Source organism: Haliotis rubra, unplaced genomic scaffold (assembly GCF_003918875.1).
Source record: "Haliotis rubra isolate DU_JTF1 unplaced genomic scaffold, ASM391887v1 Scf407, whole genome shotgun sequence".
NCBI classification, from domain to species: domain Eukaryota; kingdom Metazoa; phylum Mollusca; class Gastropoda; order Lepetellida; family Haliotidae; genus Haliotis; species Haliotis rubra.
The window spans coordinates 251,242-268,744 of record NW_025767088.1 but is presented as its reverse complement, the minus strand read 5'-3'; the positions used below and the strand labels follow the sequence as shown (position 1 = coordinate 268,744).

The window sequence follows — 17,503 nt, the reverse complement described above, 5'->3', positions numbered from 1 at the left end:
TTGGTTTTGTATGATGCAAAGTTACAGATCTGTTAGCATGTTAAATCCTTCTGCCCAGAGAGCGGAAGGTGGTGGGTTCGATCCCAGACCGCGTCATACCACAAGACGTTAAAATATGGTACTTGTTGGTCCCTCCCTGGCGCTCGGCATTAATGGGTACAACAAGGACTAGTAGGCTCGGAGTCAGTATAATGTGTTTGAGGGGGGTATTCATGCTTCACTGCGACATGGTATCTCAGTGGGCTAGCACTATAAAACCAGCTTAAGTCTGGGCTAGTTCAAGCAGCCGCACATACACACGCATGCACGTTGTCACATGAGCAAAATATTCTCAAGCACAACGTTGAACCGAATTTCACCTCACCTCACATGTTTAATCCCAGCCAACCCTTAAACTTTAGAATTTTGTAACAACCTTGAACTGCCCCCCTAGTGCTGCTTACATGGATCGTGTTGATTATTAGTAATCAATACTATGCTTTGTTATGTTGGGAAAGTGGTCTCCTCTGGTTTGAACATGTAATCTGATAATAACCATGTCAGTATCCTTTTGTTATACTGTTTAAGTTTACATTATAAGTTTGTATTAAGTTTATGTAGTTATACCAAGGAAGTCTGTCCGTTCAACCAAAGACATTTTTGTTCAACCAATAACTTGTATACAATTGGTTGGATTGTTTAAAATTTGGTGACCAACTTCTTTCTTTGTCTAAAGGAGGGGTGAACTGTGTGCAGTGGAATTTTTTAAAGAGTTGTGTCAACTTACATATTTTGAGCTTTAAAAAACGTGAAGGAATTTTGTTCATACAATAAATTGAATACACTTAAATGGATTGTTTTCAAATTTGTGGAACACCCTCCATATATCTAGGAGGTGCAGTGCAAGGTCACTTTGATGTTAGGCCAGACCAATTTTATTTCTTGTTTTACAGATTTTTGTCCTTAGAAAACCTAAAGCCAGGAGGGGAAAAAAACCACCAGTCACGCAAAAACCCACATGAGTTTCCATGTGAACTCTTTTGGTTTGTTTATATCAACTGAAAATAAGATTAACATTAAGATTTTAATTTTTTGACCGGGAAAATTGTTATTAATTTTTATTCTTGAAGAAATATGGCTGACGGATCCATGAAACAAGAACTAAAATTGGTCTAGCCTTACTAATTATTGAAAATTATTAAATATTACATCTCTTGACTCAGGAAAAGTGCCACATCAAATGTTTATTTTGATATTTTAATTCATCATGAATTATGATAAATTACATCCTTTGAACTCAGGAAAGGGTCCCACACCAAATTTGTTCAACTAATAACTTTACAATCATTTAATGGATTGTTTTCAGATTTGTGTAAGGGCTTCTTTGTTTATAGCAGAGGTGAAGTGCAAATTTGAAACACTTCCTGCATCTTTGTTAATAATAATAATCATTATTAACCGTTGTACAGCTGAAGTTGGGAGTCACGGTCGGCGGTATTTGTGAGCCTTGCTCACATTGTTTGCTCATGTTAGTTTGTGTTGGCTTCACCTGGAGCAATACGATGTAGAGGAATACATATTACATACATTATGTCAACCTGTAGACAAGCACTCATTGTACACAAGAGACATTGTACTGCTTGGAGGCTTGTAAACAGCTCAGTGAACAAATTGTTTGCGAGGACGAGGAAGTTGGGTGTACATTGATTGTATCGCTCCAGCCTCTCGTAAAGTTGTGTACCAGGAAGGGTAATTATCCTGAGGCAGAATTACCACCTCTGAGCAATGATAACAAGAAATATTACCAAGTTTGTCAGTGTTTGAGGTTCCACAATAAAAATGGTTGAACTTGATTGATTTTTTTTCAGATAATTTTGAAATATTTGGTGTTTTTTATGATATTGTTTAGGAGTAGAGTTTGAGTAAAATTATTTTTGCTTTGGGATTGGATGGTTATGCCTTCCATAACAACAATGATTAGATGATGATGATGATGATGATGATGATGATGATGATGATGACATGAAACAATATACTTTGTAATACTTAAAAGAAGTCTCTTTTAGGTGTTATCACTTAAAATCCTTCTCATTCTAAAAACATTATCTCCATGAAACATGTTTCCTGAAAGCGGTCTAGGAAGTGACTTCACATTTCTATTAAGGCATATACTATATTATAGAAAAATCTTGGGTGGTTTCCAGCTTCCAAACAGGGCAACAGCAATCTTAGCATGTCATAAGAGGCTACCCAAATGGATCTGGTGCTGGAGACCATTGCATGTCCCGTTTGTAATTATTACTGTACACGGGCATCAGGCAATAGTTTTTATCTGCCATGTTCTGGTGGATGGGTCGTGTCTTACATGAGTACAATGTGTGAAGCCCATTTCTTGTGTCCCTCATGGGGATATTGTTGGAATATTGATAAAAACGGTGTTAAACCACACTCACTCACTCACTCACTCACTCACTCACTCACATGACATTGTTACTACTCAGGTTAAGATAGAATTACACAGGCACAGTGGAAATAAAAAGTGACATTTTCGAGGGCAGTTCATCTTAAAAAACATGAATTTTGTTTCTGCTCTAAGACATTTAATGGCCCTCTGACGATGCTTTATTGGGATGAAGAAAACAGGCGTGGTTTCGCTGTTTGGCGTCCCAGCTGTGCCTGTATCAATGTTGACATCATCAAGTCATCGTCAATTCATCATGTCTTTCTCCTTCCTGTCATAGATGTTCGTCATGAGGCTGGTGACCATGACTCAATGAAACCCTCCCGATTCTATCTTAGAAGTGTGTATGCTGTATTGTGTATTGGGTGGTCAGACCTGGTTGTATATGTGTGTAAACATATGCTGTATTGTGTATTGGGTGGTCAGACCTGGTTGTATATGTGTGTAAACATATGCTGTAATGTGTATTGGGTGGTCATACCTGGTTGTATATGTGTGTAAACATATGCTGTAATGTGTATTGGGTGGTCATACCTGGTTGTATATGTGTGTGTAAACATATGCTGTATATGTGTATTGGTTGGTCATACCTGGTTGTATATGTGTGTAAACATATGCTGTAATGTGTATTGGGTTGGTCATACCTGGTTGTATATGTGTGTAAACATATGCTGTAATGTGTATTGGGTGGTCAGACCTGGCTGTATATGTGTGTAAACATATGCTGTAATGTGTATTGGGTGGTCAGACCTGGTTGTATATGTGTGTAAACATATGCTGTAATGTGTATTGGGTGGTCAGACCTGGTTGTATATGTGTGTAAACATATGCTGTAATGTGTATTGGGTGGTCAGACCTGGCTGTATATGTGTGTAAACATATGCTGTAATGTGTATTGGGTGGTCAGACCTGGCTGTATAGGTGTGTATGTGTAAACATATGCTGTAATGTGTATTGGGTGGTCAGACCTGGCTGTATATGTGTGTAAACATATGCTGTAATGTGTATTGGGTGGTCAGACCTGGTTGTATATGTGTGTAAACATATCCTGATCACCAGGATAATGTAGATTATTGCTTATACTGTCTGAGACAAATAGTCTTGATGTAATGTGATGAAAGAGGTATGTACTTGCCTGCTTATATAGTCTGAATACCTTTCAGAAAACTAGTCCATAGCTGTTCTAGAGGATTCCAGATTACACTTGACTGCAAAGCATAAAAAAATAGTATCTTCCATACCACTACATGAAATAGTAACACATTCCTGAAAACAAATTATGATCATTATAATGTAATGTTATGAAATTCCACTGAAACTATTAGTGGTGGTCCGATTAATTGACATAATCGAAGATTGGTCAAGGTGACCAAGCAATCGAACATGTTTTTCATAATCGAACACAGACAATTTTGAAACACTTGTTTGCATCAACAATATTTTTCACAAGGTCGGTTTTGTCTGTGTCTTTAAATTTACATTTCATAGGCACTACAAGCTCATTCCAAGTTATGATTGAATTTATCTTAAAAACTCCAGGAAATTCATGTTCCTAACATACTATATGTGAAATTTGCAAATGCATTTTGTGCAATTTGCAAAAAAACCCAAAGAACTACATTAACAAAGATAGCAGGAACATATTTGATAAATGACACTAACCAATTATTTTCGATGATTGATCGGTTGTAATGGACCAATCATCAATTATGAGATTTTAACCAATTCCCAACACTAGAAACTATGTAAAACGGCTGCGACATTGTTAGAAATAAACTACATCTCCATGACACTTCTAACTACCAACAAACAGAGCCATGAGAGGGATGAATGTAGACCGGAATCTGCTTTGGTGCATTCCTCTGTGTGTCATCTTCCGGTATATGAAGAGGAACATTAAAACAACAGGAAACCATTGAGGAAATATTACTATTGTTTCTAGAATCTTCAGCTATCAGATTCCAGTAGTTTTTAGAGAAGGGCTGATGGTGCTAAATCGAAATATATCAGTATTTAGTATTTCTGAGAAATTATTTTTTGGATTGGACAGTTGTTAGGGTGATGTGATGTTCATCATGTGACATGGTGAGACTGATAAACTGGTGATTGATGGCATGAGCTTGTTCACTGTTGGCCATGATGACATGCAATCTGTGGGGAAATGCTTTGTTCTACCGAATGAACACGATGAGTACAGTGGAGCTCCAGGTCTGTTGATCATCATCATTATTATTATAATTATTTAAAACAGCTTAAAATATTTTATAAACCGAAATTGGCGTTCCGCAATTACACAAGTGGGTGACGAATGATGGCATCTTCTCAGCTGATCTGGTATTCGAACCCACACCCTCAGAGTTCACGCACCTAATCGCCAGCACAAAAAGTCAGCAATCTAACCCACTCAGCCACCACAGCTGGGACTCAACCCAATAAAAGTACTAGAATCTATACTTTACAAAGAAAGTGTAATCCCAAATGTAACATATGTTATATTTGACCACTTTCTCAATGGCATTGTGTTTTGATGGTTGGATGTTGGAATGGTTAAGCTGTTCTCAATTGTTCAATAATTTCACCCAGAAGAACATGTGACAAGCAGCATTGACCATATCTGTCAATCAAATATTGTAACCAATCACAGAACATGTCTGATGTAATCAATGCCTTTGTATTGTGTTCAAACTATGTGGTTTTCTTTGACATGCTAACAAAAGCCCTATTTTTAAAGGATCATGGTTCATTCGTACTCAATTACACAGTGGTAAAATTATCAGGGAAACAGAAAGAACTAGACTGAGCCCTTAACGGGAGCAACTCCATTGTGATGTTCCTGAAGTATCAGTTAAACAATAATAGCCATGATGGGTGCTAATGTTGCAACTGACAAAACGGGAACGAAAATATTTTACAAGTTTCCCACACTAGATATTTATGACTCATACTTACAGCAAAGAGTCATCTTTGCCATAATTTATGCAGCAGCCTTGGGTCGTAGTTCACATGAATGATGACAAGATATCCCAGTCGTGACATAATGTTGCTCAAATCTGACCTATGATATGCTATACTGCTATTGTCAAAGGAACTGACAAAGGATGACTTTTTGTTAGTTATGGCAAGTTATTTTAGGAATTGACAAGGCTTGGTTTGTACTATAAACATGTGTAAAGCAAAGACAGGGACTGTATAAAGGAGAAAAAGAGAAAGTATTCTGAGATACTTAGTTTCGATAAAGGGTCATCTCAAGGGCTTAAAGGTGAAATTGCTCTGACAGTTTTATTTGTTTGTTTGTTTGTTTGTTTGTTTCATTGTTGTTTAACCCCACACTCAGCAATATTCCAGCTAAAAGGCAGCAGTCTGTAAATAATCCAGTCTGGACCAGACAATCCAGTGATCAACATCATGAGCATCAATCTACAATATTGGTATACAATGATGCAGCAACCAAGTCAGCGAATGTCCTGTTTGTCACCTCATATGTCAAGAATATAGGTTGCTGTAGACCAATTCTAACCTGCATTTTCATGGGTTAGATGACTGTGAAATTTACGTAATGACAGCGAGTTTGCTTGTCTCAGACATTTACCACTTCCATGCATTCATGAGCAAACCTGGAACCATATTTAGGGTAAACCACAATTTGAACCCACAATCACAGGTTCCTGGTAGCCCCAAGGGATGTAACTCTGCATAGGGAGTCTGTGTTAGCTTTTCCACACACCAGTACAAAAGGGCAACCTCACATAGAATGAACCTACATTCATAATCATTAAGCGTATTTTCTGTTATTTTCAAATTGTGTTTTTATTTCCAGCGATGACATCTAAAGGCAAAAGCAGGGCAGCATTACCAACGCCAGGCAGACAGTCAGGTGTAAGTGGTTTTTACTAAATCTTTAATTCAGTGTTTGCAAACATTATGTTCTCCATCCACTGCGAATGCATACTACAACCTTTCAGTTTAAATGCTAGTTTTAAAAGTGGTGGTCCGTCCGATTAATTGAAATAATCGAAGATTGGTCGCAGTGGCCAAATGACCAAGCAATCGATCACATTTTCTCATAATCGAACAGAAACGATTTTGGAACCGCTGTAATAGAGTTTGAAATACTTGATGATGGAACATATCTAGGACGTTGTCAGGGCCCGAAAACGTGTCTATTTCTAAGAAAACTCACTTCACTTTCTGAAAAGTCATGACTGAATATTTCTTGAAGAATCTGGGAAGTTAATGTTACATTGGAACTGAATCATTTTACACTGGATGTGAAATCTGCAAATGTAATTTGTGCAGTTTCTAAAAAAAACCCCAGAGAACCAAATGTTTTTTTCTTTACACTTATCTGCAACTACAACCTGAATAGGAAAATCTAAAAAATGACGCTAACCAATTTTTTTTCGATGATTGGTCGTTGGTATTGAACAATCATCAATTGTGAGATTTCAACCAATTCCCAACACTAGTTTTAACCATTGGATCAATTCAATGTCTGTTTCCATTTGCAGTCCCCCGTGAGATTACATCAGATGATTGGCAATATTTCTCTTGCAACACATTACACAGCCTTGCTGCTAAACTAACAGTGTCTGAAGTCCACATGCTTTACAGAAAAATGGTTCCAAAGTTAGATTTATAAAATATAATAAAAACTAGTCAAGAGACTTTCTTCATTTTCAGAAACTGTGGAAATCTAGACTTGCCACACATTCTAGACTTAGATAGGCTATATAGGGTATATATGTTTAAGAGTCTCTGTGACAGACAACTTTGCCACTCGTCTTCTCATCTTTCATGTCACTTCTCACTTTAGGTTGTTTGTATATTCATATGTTTCCTCCCGTCCTTCCTCAATTTTCATTCCGACGTGATACAACAGAAAACAATTTTCTTAGCTCAGTTTTCTTGATGTGATAAAACAGTGCTCTTATCTTTGCACATATAAAAACACATATCACACTGATCTTTCTGATCTACTGTTTTCAAAACTTGATTTCAAGTTACTTGATCCACATCATAAATTAATTGGATATCAAGTGATCTAATTTTAAATTATTTTGTTAAAAATAAATTACAAATTGGCATTAAAAATACTTTCTTTATATTTTAATTATTTTTTTCTGCCCATCCTTTCCCTTGCTGGTTAAGTTTGGCGATGAGAAACACCAAAAAGGATATGGTTGGCTTAATGAACAATTCATGCAGTTGGACGTGTTTCAGTTCCAAGAGCTCTATAGCCTGCATTGCCTGACTTAAATGGACAAATGTTATTACTTCACTGCATTTAGGGGGCTGTGGGGTAGCCTAGTGGTTAAGGCAGTCGCTTGTCACACCAAAGATCTGGGTTTGATTCCCCACATGGGTACAATGTGTGAAGCCCATTTTGAGTGTCCCCACAGTAATATTGCTGGAATATTGCTATAATCGACATAAAATTGTACTCACTCACTCACTCACTGCATTTTGGTCACATGCACTCAAAAGTGAACTTTTGCAAACAACAGTTCTCTGTTTGCTTTGAATATTGATAAAAATCATGATAATGATGTGATAACCGTGATGATTATTTATTGAATAATGTATCTCATGTCTGTGATTCCGTTCTTCAGGCGCCACCACTCCCAGCACGAAGGGTGGCACCACCTCCTCCACAGGTGAGATACAGTTTATAATGTCAGCGCATCAAACATCAGTCTAAGTAAACTTAGGCTCAGTATAATTCGTTACACTGCTATACTGAGTCTAACAAATCCTTGTGGAAGGTCGCGTCAGGTAACCTTTGAGCGACCTATGACCGTCTAATCAAACGGGTTCGGCGGGACTTACAAAATGGATTTACTCTTCCCCGGTCGTCAACACTGATCTCACAACAAATGAAAACCTGCATAAAACACAGATATATGACCTGCAGATTATACGCTTTTGGGTTTCTGTTGACATGGTTATCATTAGCTAATATTTCCGCAAGCTGACACCCTTGAATACTGACAAAACGCTGTTTTCAGCGACTGTTTACTCACGGTGTGGCGTGCACCATGTGCATCACTAGGAAGCGATCGTACGGAAAAAAGCATTCAGAATTTTTCGGGTACAAACATTTTTCTAGGTAAACATTCAAAAAGTATGTGTGAATGTCAACTTTCGCGATTTGATAAGCTGTGTTCTGATTGGTCAGTTGAAAAGGTTACCTGACGCAACCTTTCACAAGGTTTTGTTAGACTCAGTATAGCAGTGTAACGAATAATACTGAGCCTAAGTTTACTTAGACTGATCAAACATATACCTTGCATACACATGTCATCGTATCCGTACTGTCTCGATTGAAAAGGTTACCTGACGTGACCTTTCACAAGGTTTTGTTAGACTCAGTATAGCAGTGTAACGAATAATACTGAGCCTAAGTTTACTTAGGCTGATCAAACATATACCTTGCATACACATGTCATCGTATCCAAACTGGCTCGATAGATAGATGCACATACTGTTAGTCACTGGATTGTCTCGTCCAGACTCAATTATTTGCAGACTGCCACCCTATATTGGAATATTGCTGAGTGCTGTATTAAACCGAAAAAAAATTGATTACAAATATGCATGGAACATTCACGATAGTAAAACAACATGGGTATTACCCAAGGTTGTGTTTTAGCTTGGGCACTTTTACTGCTATATATATTTTATTTTATTAAAGCCCTGCATTGTCTTAATGAACATTCATTCTCAAGTGAATCACAGCTGTTACGCGTAAATGTATACAGAATACAGAGATGAGTTTCTATAAAACAGTAAAATATATAAATATACAATACACTTAGAATGTTCTTTGGTTGAAACAAATTATTAATTTATTTTTTCCTAAAACTGGTAGAGTACTAAACCATTTTAAAATGACCATGATGATTATAAAAAGTATGACAGTAACCATGGTAAATTGATCAATGATAACAGTAGAAATGATCATGATAATATTTTCACTTTATGTGTATTTACATCTGTGGTTTACACAGACTCTTGAAAAGCAACTGTAAAGCACATGTAAAATTTGCCCTGTGGTAGTGTTTATTTTAACTGTTTTTTGTTTAATGTTTCAGCCAAGTGCAGAAGAGGAGGTAAGAATTTAAAATGCCCATCACTGTGTTTTGCAATAATACCAATATAAAAAATGGCTCATGTTGTATGTGACAGCACAGGGTGTTTGGAGAGATTGTTTTTGTGCTTGTTTTGTCTGCATAAAATCATTTTTGTTCCTTGTTAATAGGATCATGTTCAATGTTGCCATTCACTTTATGCACATCAGAAAGATCAACTGCTTCAATCATATGGATTACAGAAGTAATGCATGTACACATTTTGCCGAGTTTATTGCATTATGCATGCACCATCCAGTCAATAGAAATGCATAGTCAGCACAATGCATGCTCAACTTTCTTTTTTAAATAAATATTAATAAAAAATACACAAAAATATATGTGTATGTTGCGCTAGTCATAAGTAAAATCAGGGTGCTGTTGTTCAAATCAATCTTAGCCTGAAGTTGATCGTAGCTCCATGCCTTAACATTGACTTATGACAGTCGTGCGCTGACGGCACCCCAATCCATTATGTCGCCTCTTAGCGATCTATGCACTACGACTATGTTAGGTTCACGTATATGTGGCTTATGATCACTTCAGCACTGAGATCACTTTGTACAACAGCACCAAGGAATGTTTGACCGCCTCCGTGGTGTAGTGGATAGAGCGTCAGCCCGGAGAGCGGAAGGTCGCGGGTTCGATCCCCGACCGCGTCATACCAAAAGACGTTAAAATATGTTACTTGTTGGTCCCTGCCTGGCTCTCGGCATTAATGGGTACAGCAAGGACTGGTCGGCTCTGAGTCAGTATAATGTGTCTGAGTGGGGTATTCATGCTTCACTGCGGTATGGTATCTCAGTGGGCTAGCACTATAAAACCAGCTTAAGTCTGGGCTAGTACAAGCAGCCGCACATACACATACACACGAATGCACGTCGTCATATGAGCGAAATATTCTCAAGCACGACGTTAAACCCAATTTCACCTCACCTCACCAAGGAATGTTTGGCAGAGAGTGCTTTGCTTACCTGACTCAGTTTTTTACAGTTTACATCAGTTTTATAAAGATACAATGTTTTAAAGGATATAAAATTTTCATCAAAGGTGATCTCGCAAGCAGGATATTAAAATGGTTTGTTGGTTCAACTTGTTTAGCTTTGGTATTTGTTAATCTTCTTGCATTAGTTTTTCATATGATGAGCGTTTACTTGTTTGACAATTTGAGGAAATAGTAGACATCTAGTTTTCCTTACTGTCTCCGCTTGACTAATGCTATTGTGTTGATCAAGAACACTATCTGGCAATTAAGAGTCAGGTGTTGTAAACTTTCCTTAGATAAATGGAATGAAATGGAGAACCTTGAATAACTGATGCACGTAGCTGCTTCCTGGTATTAACTAAATTAGTTCAGGAGAATTCAACAGAATTAGCTGGGGTGTCATAGATGCAGACGGTTGTCCTACGTGATGTTCATAGGGTACCACTACTTGAAAGCATCAGGGACATTTTGTGTACCGGGGAGAGATGTCAGATCAGGTCAGTAGCTCAGTAGCTCAGTAGCTGGTTTTGGAACTTAAACATGTGTAGCTAAATAAGCTTGTATCTATTTAGTTCAGGGCTTGGTAGCTTAGGAACCTTGTGTCTATGTTGTGATTGAGTTGATCAGAAGCTCAGATCTTTGTTGGAACTTGGTAGCTTAGGAACCTTGTGCCTATGTTGTGATTCAGTTTTTCAGAAGTACAGATCTTTGTTGGAACTTGGTAGCTTAGGAACCTTGTGTCAATGTTGTGATTGAGTTGATCAGAAGCTCAGGGCCTTGTTGGAACTTGGTAGCTTAGGAACCTTGTGTCTATGTTGTGATTGAGTTTTTCAGAAGCCCAGGTCTTTGTGGGAACTTGGTAGCTTAGGAACCTTGTGTCTATGTAGCTTTCACCAAGTCAAGAATGATAGTTGTGATATTAACATAAGAACTGTATAGCCCAGGAGCCTAACAGCTAGATAGTTGTCCAGTTAGGTTCAGGGACTCAAATGTTCAGCATCACAGCATGTAAGGGGCCCTGTTATGTTCAGGCCCAGTAGTTCAGTATGTGTTATGTTCAGGGCTCATTTGTACAACTGGTTAGAGGGTTTCAGTACATATTGTGTTAAGTGCTCAGACATTTCATATGCCAGTAATTCAGTAGGTATAGCATTCAGTGCACAGATATGCAGAAGGCTAATGGTTCAGTAGATATTGTGTTTCATTCTCAGATATTCAGAAGGCTAATGGTTCAGTAGATATTGTGTTTCATTCTCAGATATTCAGAAGGCTAATGGTTCAGTAGATATTGTGTTTCATTCTCAGATATTCAGAAGGCTAATGGTTCAGTAGATATTGTGTTTCATTCTCAGATTTTCAGAAGGCTAATGGTCAGATATTCAGTAGATGGTTCAGTTGTGTTTCATTCTCAGATATTCAGAAGGCTAATGGTTCAGTAGATATTGTGTTTCATTCTCAGATATTCAGAAGGCTAATGGTTCAGTAGATATTGTGTTTCATTCTCAGATATTCAGAAGGCTAATGGTTCAGTAGATATTGTGTTTCATTCTCAGATATTCAGAAGGCTAATGGATCAGTAGATATTGTGTTTAGTTGTGAGATGTTTTATGGAGGCTAATAGTTCAGTAGATATGATTCGAGCTCAGATAGTCAGAAGGGTCCACCATAATAAAAACACAATGATATATCTCATGACATATTTTTCAGCATGAAGCTGTGTTATGTGATGTAATCATTCCCAAAATTGCTCATTCTGTTGATTCCAAGGCCCCGTTTTACAAAGCCGTTGTAACGCTCCGACTGTCTTAACTCTATGTGATAGTATAGGAGTTACAACAGTCGTAGCTACGATAGCTTTGTGAAACAGGGCCCAGGATTTCAGTATTTATACAGTAACATGTATATAAGATCCGGGTTAGAATTACTCTTCAGCAACCCATGATAGTTGTAAGAGGAGATCTCGGCTGACTGGATCAGGTTGCCAGGCTTGCCGACTTGATTCATGCATTAGCAATGCTCAGTGGATTGTTTACAGACTGACGTCATATAGCTGGAATAGTGCTGTGTATGGCGTTAAACAGTGAACAAATTAACCAGACTGGAGGCATTGTTCTCTGTAGGAATATTTCATAGCCATGTGACTACATACAATGCATATTTAAAACTTTCTTAAAATTGCTATAAATACTTCCCTGTTTTACATTATATCCCAATTGCGTAGATTGATGCGAGACACGCTTTTAATCACTGGATTGTCTGGTCCAGACTCGATTATTTACAGACCGCCACCTTATAGCTTGAATATTGCTAAGTGCTGCGTTAAATAATAAACAAAACATCTTTGCTCTCTTTCATATTTAGCATGTTTAGATGCAAGCTTGGAAAAAGCAGCATGTTAGTATTATTGCTTATGCAACACTTTTCACAGCTCACTTAGTCCACTGTATGAAATGCATGTTTCAGGAATCAGATGACGATGTCAATTATGAAGAACCATCAGCCCAAACTGAACAGAATGTAAGTTAAGGGGCAGTAGTTTCTCAGGGAAATCGATATCCTCAGTACATATTGTATGCATGACTATAGAGAAGGACATCCATCAAGTCTGCAATGTATCGAGTTGGTCGAATATTTTGTGTATTTGACCAAGGGGATGATTATCAGGTGACCAAGGGGGTGATGATCAGGTGACCAAGGGAATGATTATCAGGTGACCAAGGGGATGCTGATAAGGTGACCAAGGGGTGATGATCAGGTGACCAAGGGGTGATGATCAGGTGACCAAGGGGGTGATGATCAGGTGACCAAGGGGATGCTGATCAGGTGACCAAGTTGGTGATGATCAGATTACCAAGGGGATGCTGATCAGGTGACCAAGGGGATGCTGATCAGGTGACCAAGTTGGTGATGATCAGATTACCAAGGGGATGCTGATCAGGTGACCAAGGGATGCTGATCAGGTGACCAAGGGGATGATTATCAGGTGACCAAGGGGGTGATGATCAGGTGACCAAGGGGGTTATTATCAGATGACAAAGGGGATGCTGATCAGGAGACCAAGAGAACGATGATCAGATGACCAAGGCACAAACTGGATGTAATGCTTTCCGTGTGTCTGTGGTCTGTCTAAAATGATGTGTATCAACAAGATAGGGTGGTCTGTACAATGACGTGTATCAACAAAATGGTGTGAGTGTTAAATTCATTTGTGTTTTTATACAAATTGATTGCACAAGGAAGGATCATTTGTCACCACTCACCTCTTTCCGTAACTTGCAAGAAGAATCCCCTACCAATGAAAATAATATATTACACCAAACAAAACGGAAAGTTCAAATGACTTCAAGTCCTTCTGTCAAAGTTACTTTGGGAATAATTTTTATTATACATATGCAATGTCTCTTTAATATACCCAAGATGTTCCATGTTCTGTGTTCAATCATACTGTATATCGTCTGGTTTTAAATAGCATCTCTAATGTATGTAATATATGTCTGCAAAATTCGTGAATCATTACGTAGAATAGTCTTACGAACTGACGTTTCTTTTAGCTATGCTCCCTTGCACGAAACCCAGTCACAAAAAGCAGTGTATGAAATAAGGCCCGTCCGACCGCTCGAGAGGGGCTAGATTTCTGCCGGACGGTCTAATTATTCCCCGCCGCACGTTTAGTGCGAAGCGGGGGATATAGTATTAGGCTCCGTCCGTACGAATTGGAATATCTTCAGAACCGTTGACTGGATTCTTTTCATATTGGGTACCTAGGTTCATCACAGTAAAAGAGAGGTCCCAGTCAGATTTGGTGACCTTGACCTTCATTTCAAGGTCACAAGGGGACTTTAACGTTTTACCCTTGTCAGCGAGATACCTCAAGAACCGTTCACTGGATTTTCTTCATATTCAACACCAAGCTTTATCTAGGGAAGGCGCAGGGCCCAGTCGATTTTGGTGACCTTCATTTAATTTTCAAGGTCACGGCGACACTTTGAAGACTTCAGTATGTTAACCTGCATGTAAAGATTGTCAGCGAGATATCTCAAGAAGCATTCACTGGACTTTCTTCATATTTGACACCAAGCTTCATCAAGGGAAGGTGCAAGTGCCAGTCGATTTTGGTGACCTTCATTTAATTTTCAAGGTCACGGCGACACTTTTAAGATTTCAGTAAATCTTAAACTGCATGTTAAGATTGTCAGCGAGATATCTCAAGAACAGTTCACTGGATTTTCTTCATAGACTTTCAAGCCTTCCCTTGAATGTTTTTCAATAAGCAATTTCTTTATTAATATTTTTGCATATTCATACACTAAGACATTCATGTCAAGATCAAAGTGAGTCTTGAAAATATTTGTGTGTTTGAACAACTACAGAGCAAGATATCAAGAGAGGTTGACTGGTCATGTTTTTGTTTACTTCATCTTAAATTATGACCTTCACTTTCATTACTTTTTAAGTTTGATTTGATAATTTGCGGCGGGGGAATATGTCACCTTAGTGACAATGCTTTTTTACAGCTAGCCAGGCCGATGGATGGGTGAAAAAAAATATTCAGATAACGTGTCCACTGGCACTGTCTATTTAGTATTTAAGAAGGACTGGTTAAATCTCTCTTGGGCTGGTAAGTTTTTGAAGTTACCAGCCCAGATGTCTGGCTGGGTTTTTGGCTTATTTCACACACTGCAAAAAGGCCATGAGAGGGGGCCGAATTGAGATATGGCCTGATTTAGAATAACATGAGTTGGTCACGAATGAGGCGGGCTGTTAGATATATGTCTAGCTACAATAGACAAAAACTTGGCAAATACCGATTAACAGGATAAGGTTGATATTTCCCATATAAAAAACCCCCAAAACAGTGATGAATTCTATTTAACATTTTCACATTACTGTTTCCCTTTGAAGAAATAAATGCATCAAAACTAATATCAGAAGCTTGTCGATATCATACGTATATAGATTCTGTGTAGTGATTCATATTTTCCATTGCTATGTGAAAAATAGACCTGTTAACTCATTTTTGGCATATTCATTTGCTGAGAAAAAACAGTCATCAGATTGTTTTGAAAAAATACTTGAGCAGAATAACTGAATCTTTAATAACAGCAATAACATCGATTCTGTGTCATTTGATTATATCTCTAGTATAATCTCACTGATATTTCAGTTCACTGATATTTAGTTATCAAATCAAAATATGTTCTCACTGGTTCACACTGGCTAAAAAAAACATTCCGGTTATCAAATTTGCATATCTAATCTGCATATCTAATTTGCATACTTATGTCATTGAGGTATGACTTATATGCTTGTATGTCATAAGCTTATGTGACGGATGAAGTCATAAACTGACGTATGTACTGTGGGTGTGGTTCTTCATGATCACAGCTATGTTAACGCTCACGTGGTGCTCGATGTAGTTTATTTTCGCATAGTTGCGTATCACAGTTGTTACTCGCACAATTGTACTAATTGTCTCATTGTATTGTTGATTGTTCTGCACATCATGACCATGAAAAGTTCCATGCACATTCTTGTCAAGCTTCTTTTGTTGATTGTCATGCACAATGTTATGTCTCTAATGATGATGTAATTATTATGATAATTATATATATTGTCATGTTGATGGAACCATATAGTTTTGATGTATTGAATGTCCTGTAGTTACACTTATTCTCACCCTGTGGATTTCCACCAGGGTCACCATTGCCATACCCACCTGAGTCATTAAATGGCATTGTCATACCTGTCATGCTCACCTCTGTCATTGTCATTGTCATTGTCATACCTGCCATTGCCATTGTCATGCTCACCTGTTTCATTGCCATTGTCACACCTGTCATTCTTACCTGTGTTGTATCTATCATTGCCATTGTCATACCTGTCATGCTCACCTCTGTCATTGTCATTGTCATTGTCATACCTGCCATTGCCATTGTCATGCTCACCTGTTTCATTGCCATTGTCACACCTGTCATTCTTACCTGTGTTGTATCTATCATTGCCATTGTCATACCTGTCATTGCCATTGTCATACCTGTCATTGTCATACCTGTCATTGCCATTGTCATACTCACCTGTGTCATTGATTGTCATTGTCATACCTGTCATTGCCATTGTCATGCTCACCTGTTTCATTGCCATTGTCACACCTGTCATACTTACCTGTGTTGTATCTATCATTGCCATTGTCATACCTATCATTGCCATTGTCATACCTGTCATTGCCATTGTCATACCTGTCATTGCCATTGTCATACCTGTCATTGTCATACCTGTCATTGCCATTGTCATACTCACCTTTCATTTTCAATGTGACATCTGTCATAGTCATGGTCATCTCCATTGTCATACCTGTGTTGCTGCCTTTGTCATACCTGTCATCTCAGGACACACATGTCCATTTCATCTCATTAGTCACACTTTGTCCATTTCATCCATGATGCACTTGTCCATTTCATTGAAGGACACACTCACCCATTTTATCCCAAGACACATTTCATCCATTTCATTCGAGGACAAACACATCCGTTTTATCCCAAGACACACTTGTCCATTTTATCCCAAGACACTTGTCCATTTCATCCCAGGACACACTTGTCCATTTCATCCCAAGACACACTTGTCCATTAAACCCCAGGACTCACTGGAATAATTGAACAAGGGTATGATGTATATCCAGTTATTCATCTGATCATGTCCTAATCTGTATCCTTCTTGTACATTTCAATGTATTTGACAACTTTCAGATACCACAGGAGATTTATGATGACTTTTCGGAGGACACAGATGATTTCCCCCCACCCTCTTCATCCCCTCCCTTACCCCCACCCCCTTCTAGGTCAGCTCGTCCACTACCGGTGCCACAGGTACAGTTTGCCCATCTGTTTGTGTGTTTCTCCCTCATCATATGCATGTATTGCCATTATAGGTTACTGGCCCACCAAAGGGAGG

The 17,503-nt window shown here is 38.3% G+C and overlaps 1 protein-coding gene across 7 annotated transcripts in view; it reads left to right on the top strand.

Moving 5' to 3' along the window:
* The window catches only part of LOC124287845 (formin-like protein 14), a 53,483-nt gene that overhangs the window by 14,725 nt on the left and 21,255 nt on the right, over positions 1-17,503 (top strand). For 5 of the 7 annotated variants that reach the window (XM_046724322.1, XM_046724318.1, XM_046724320.1 and 2 more), the window contains exons 2-6: positions 6,258-6,316; positions 8,050-8,094; positions 9,532-9,549; positions 13,016-13,069; positions 17,299-17,418. In XM_046724322.1, coding sequence (XP_046580278.1) covers positions 6,260-6,316; positions 8,050-8,094; positions 9,532-9,549; positions 13,016-13,069; positions 17,299-17,418 — 294 coding nt within the window. In that variant the 5' untranslated portion in view covers positions 6,258-6,259. The remainder of the gene's footprint in view (positions 1-6,257; positions 6,317-8,049; positions 8,095-9,531; positions 9,550-13,015; positions 13,070-17,298; positions 17,419-17,503) is intronic. The other 2 variants (XM_046724319.1, XM_046724321.1) reach the window with 2 other exon arrangements.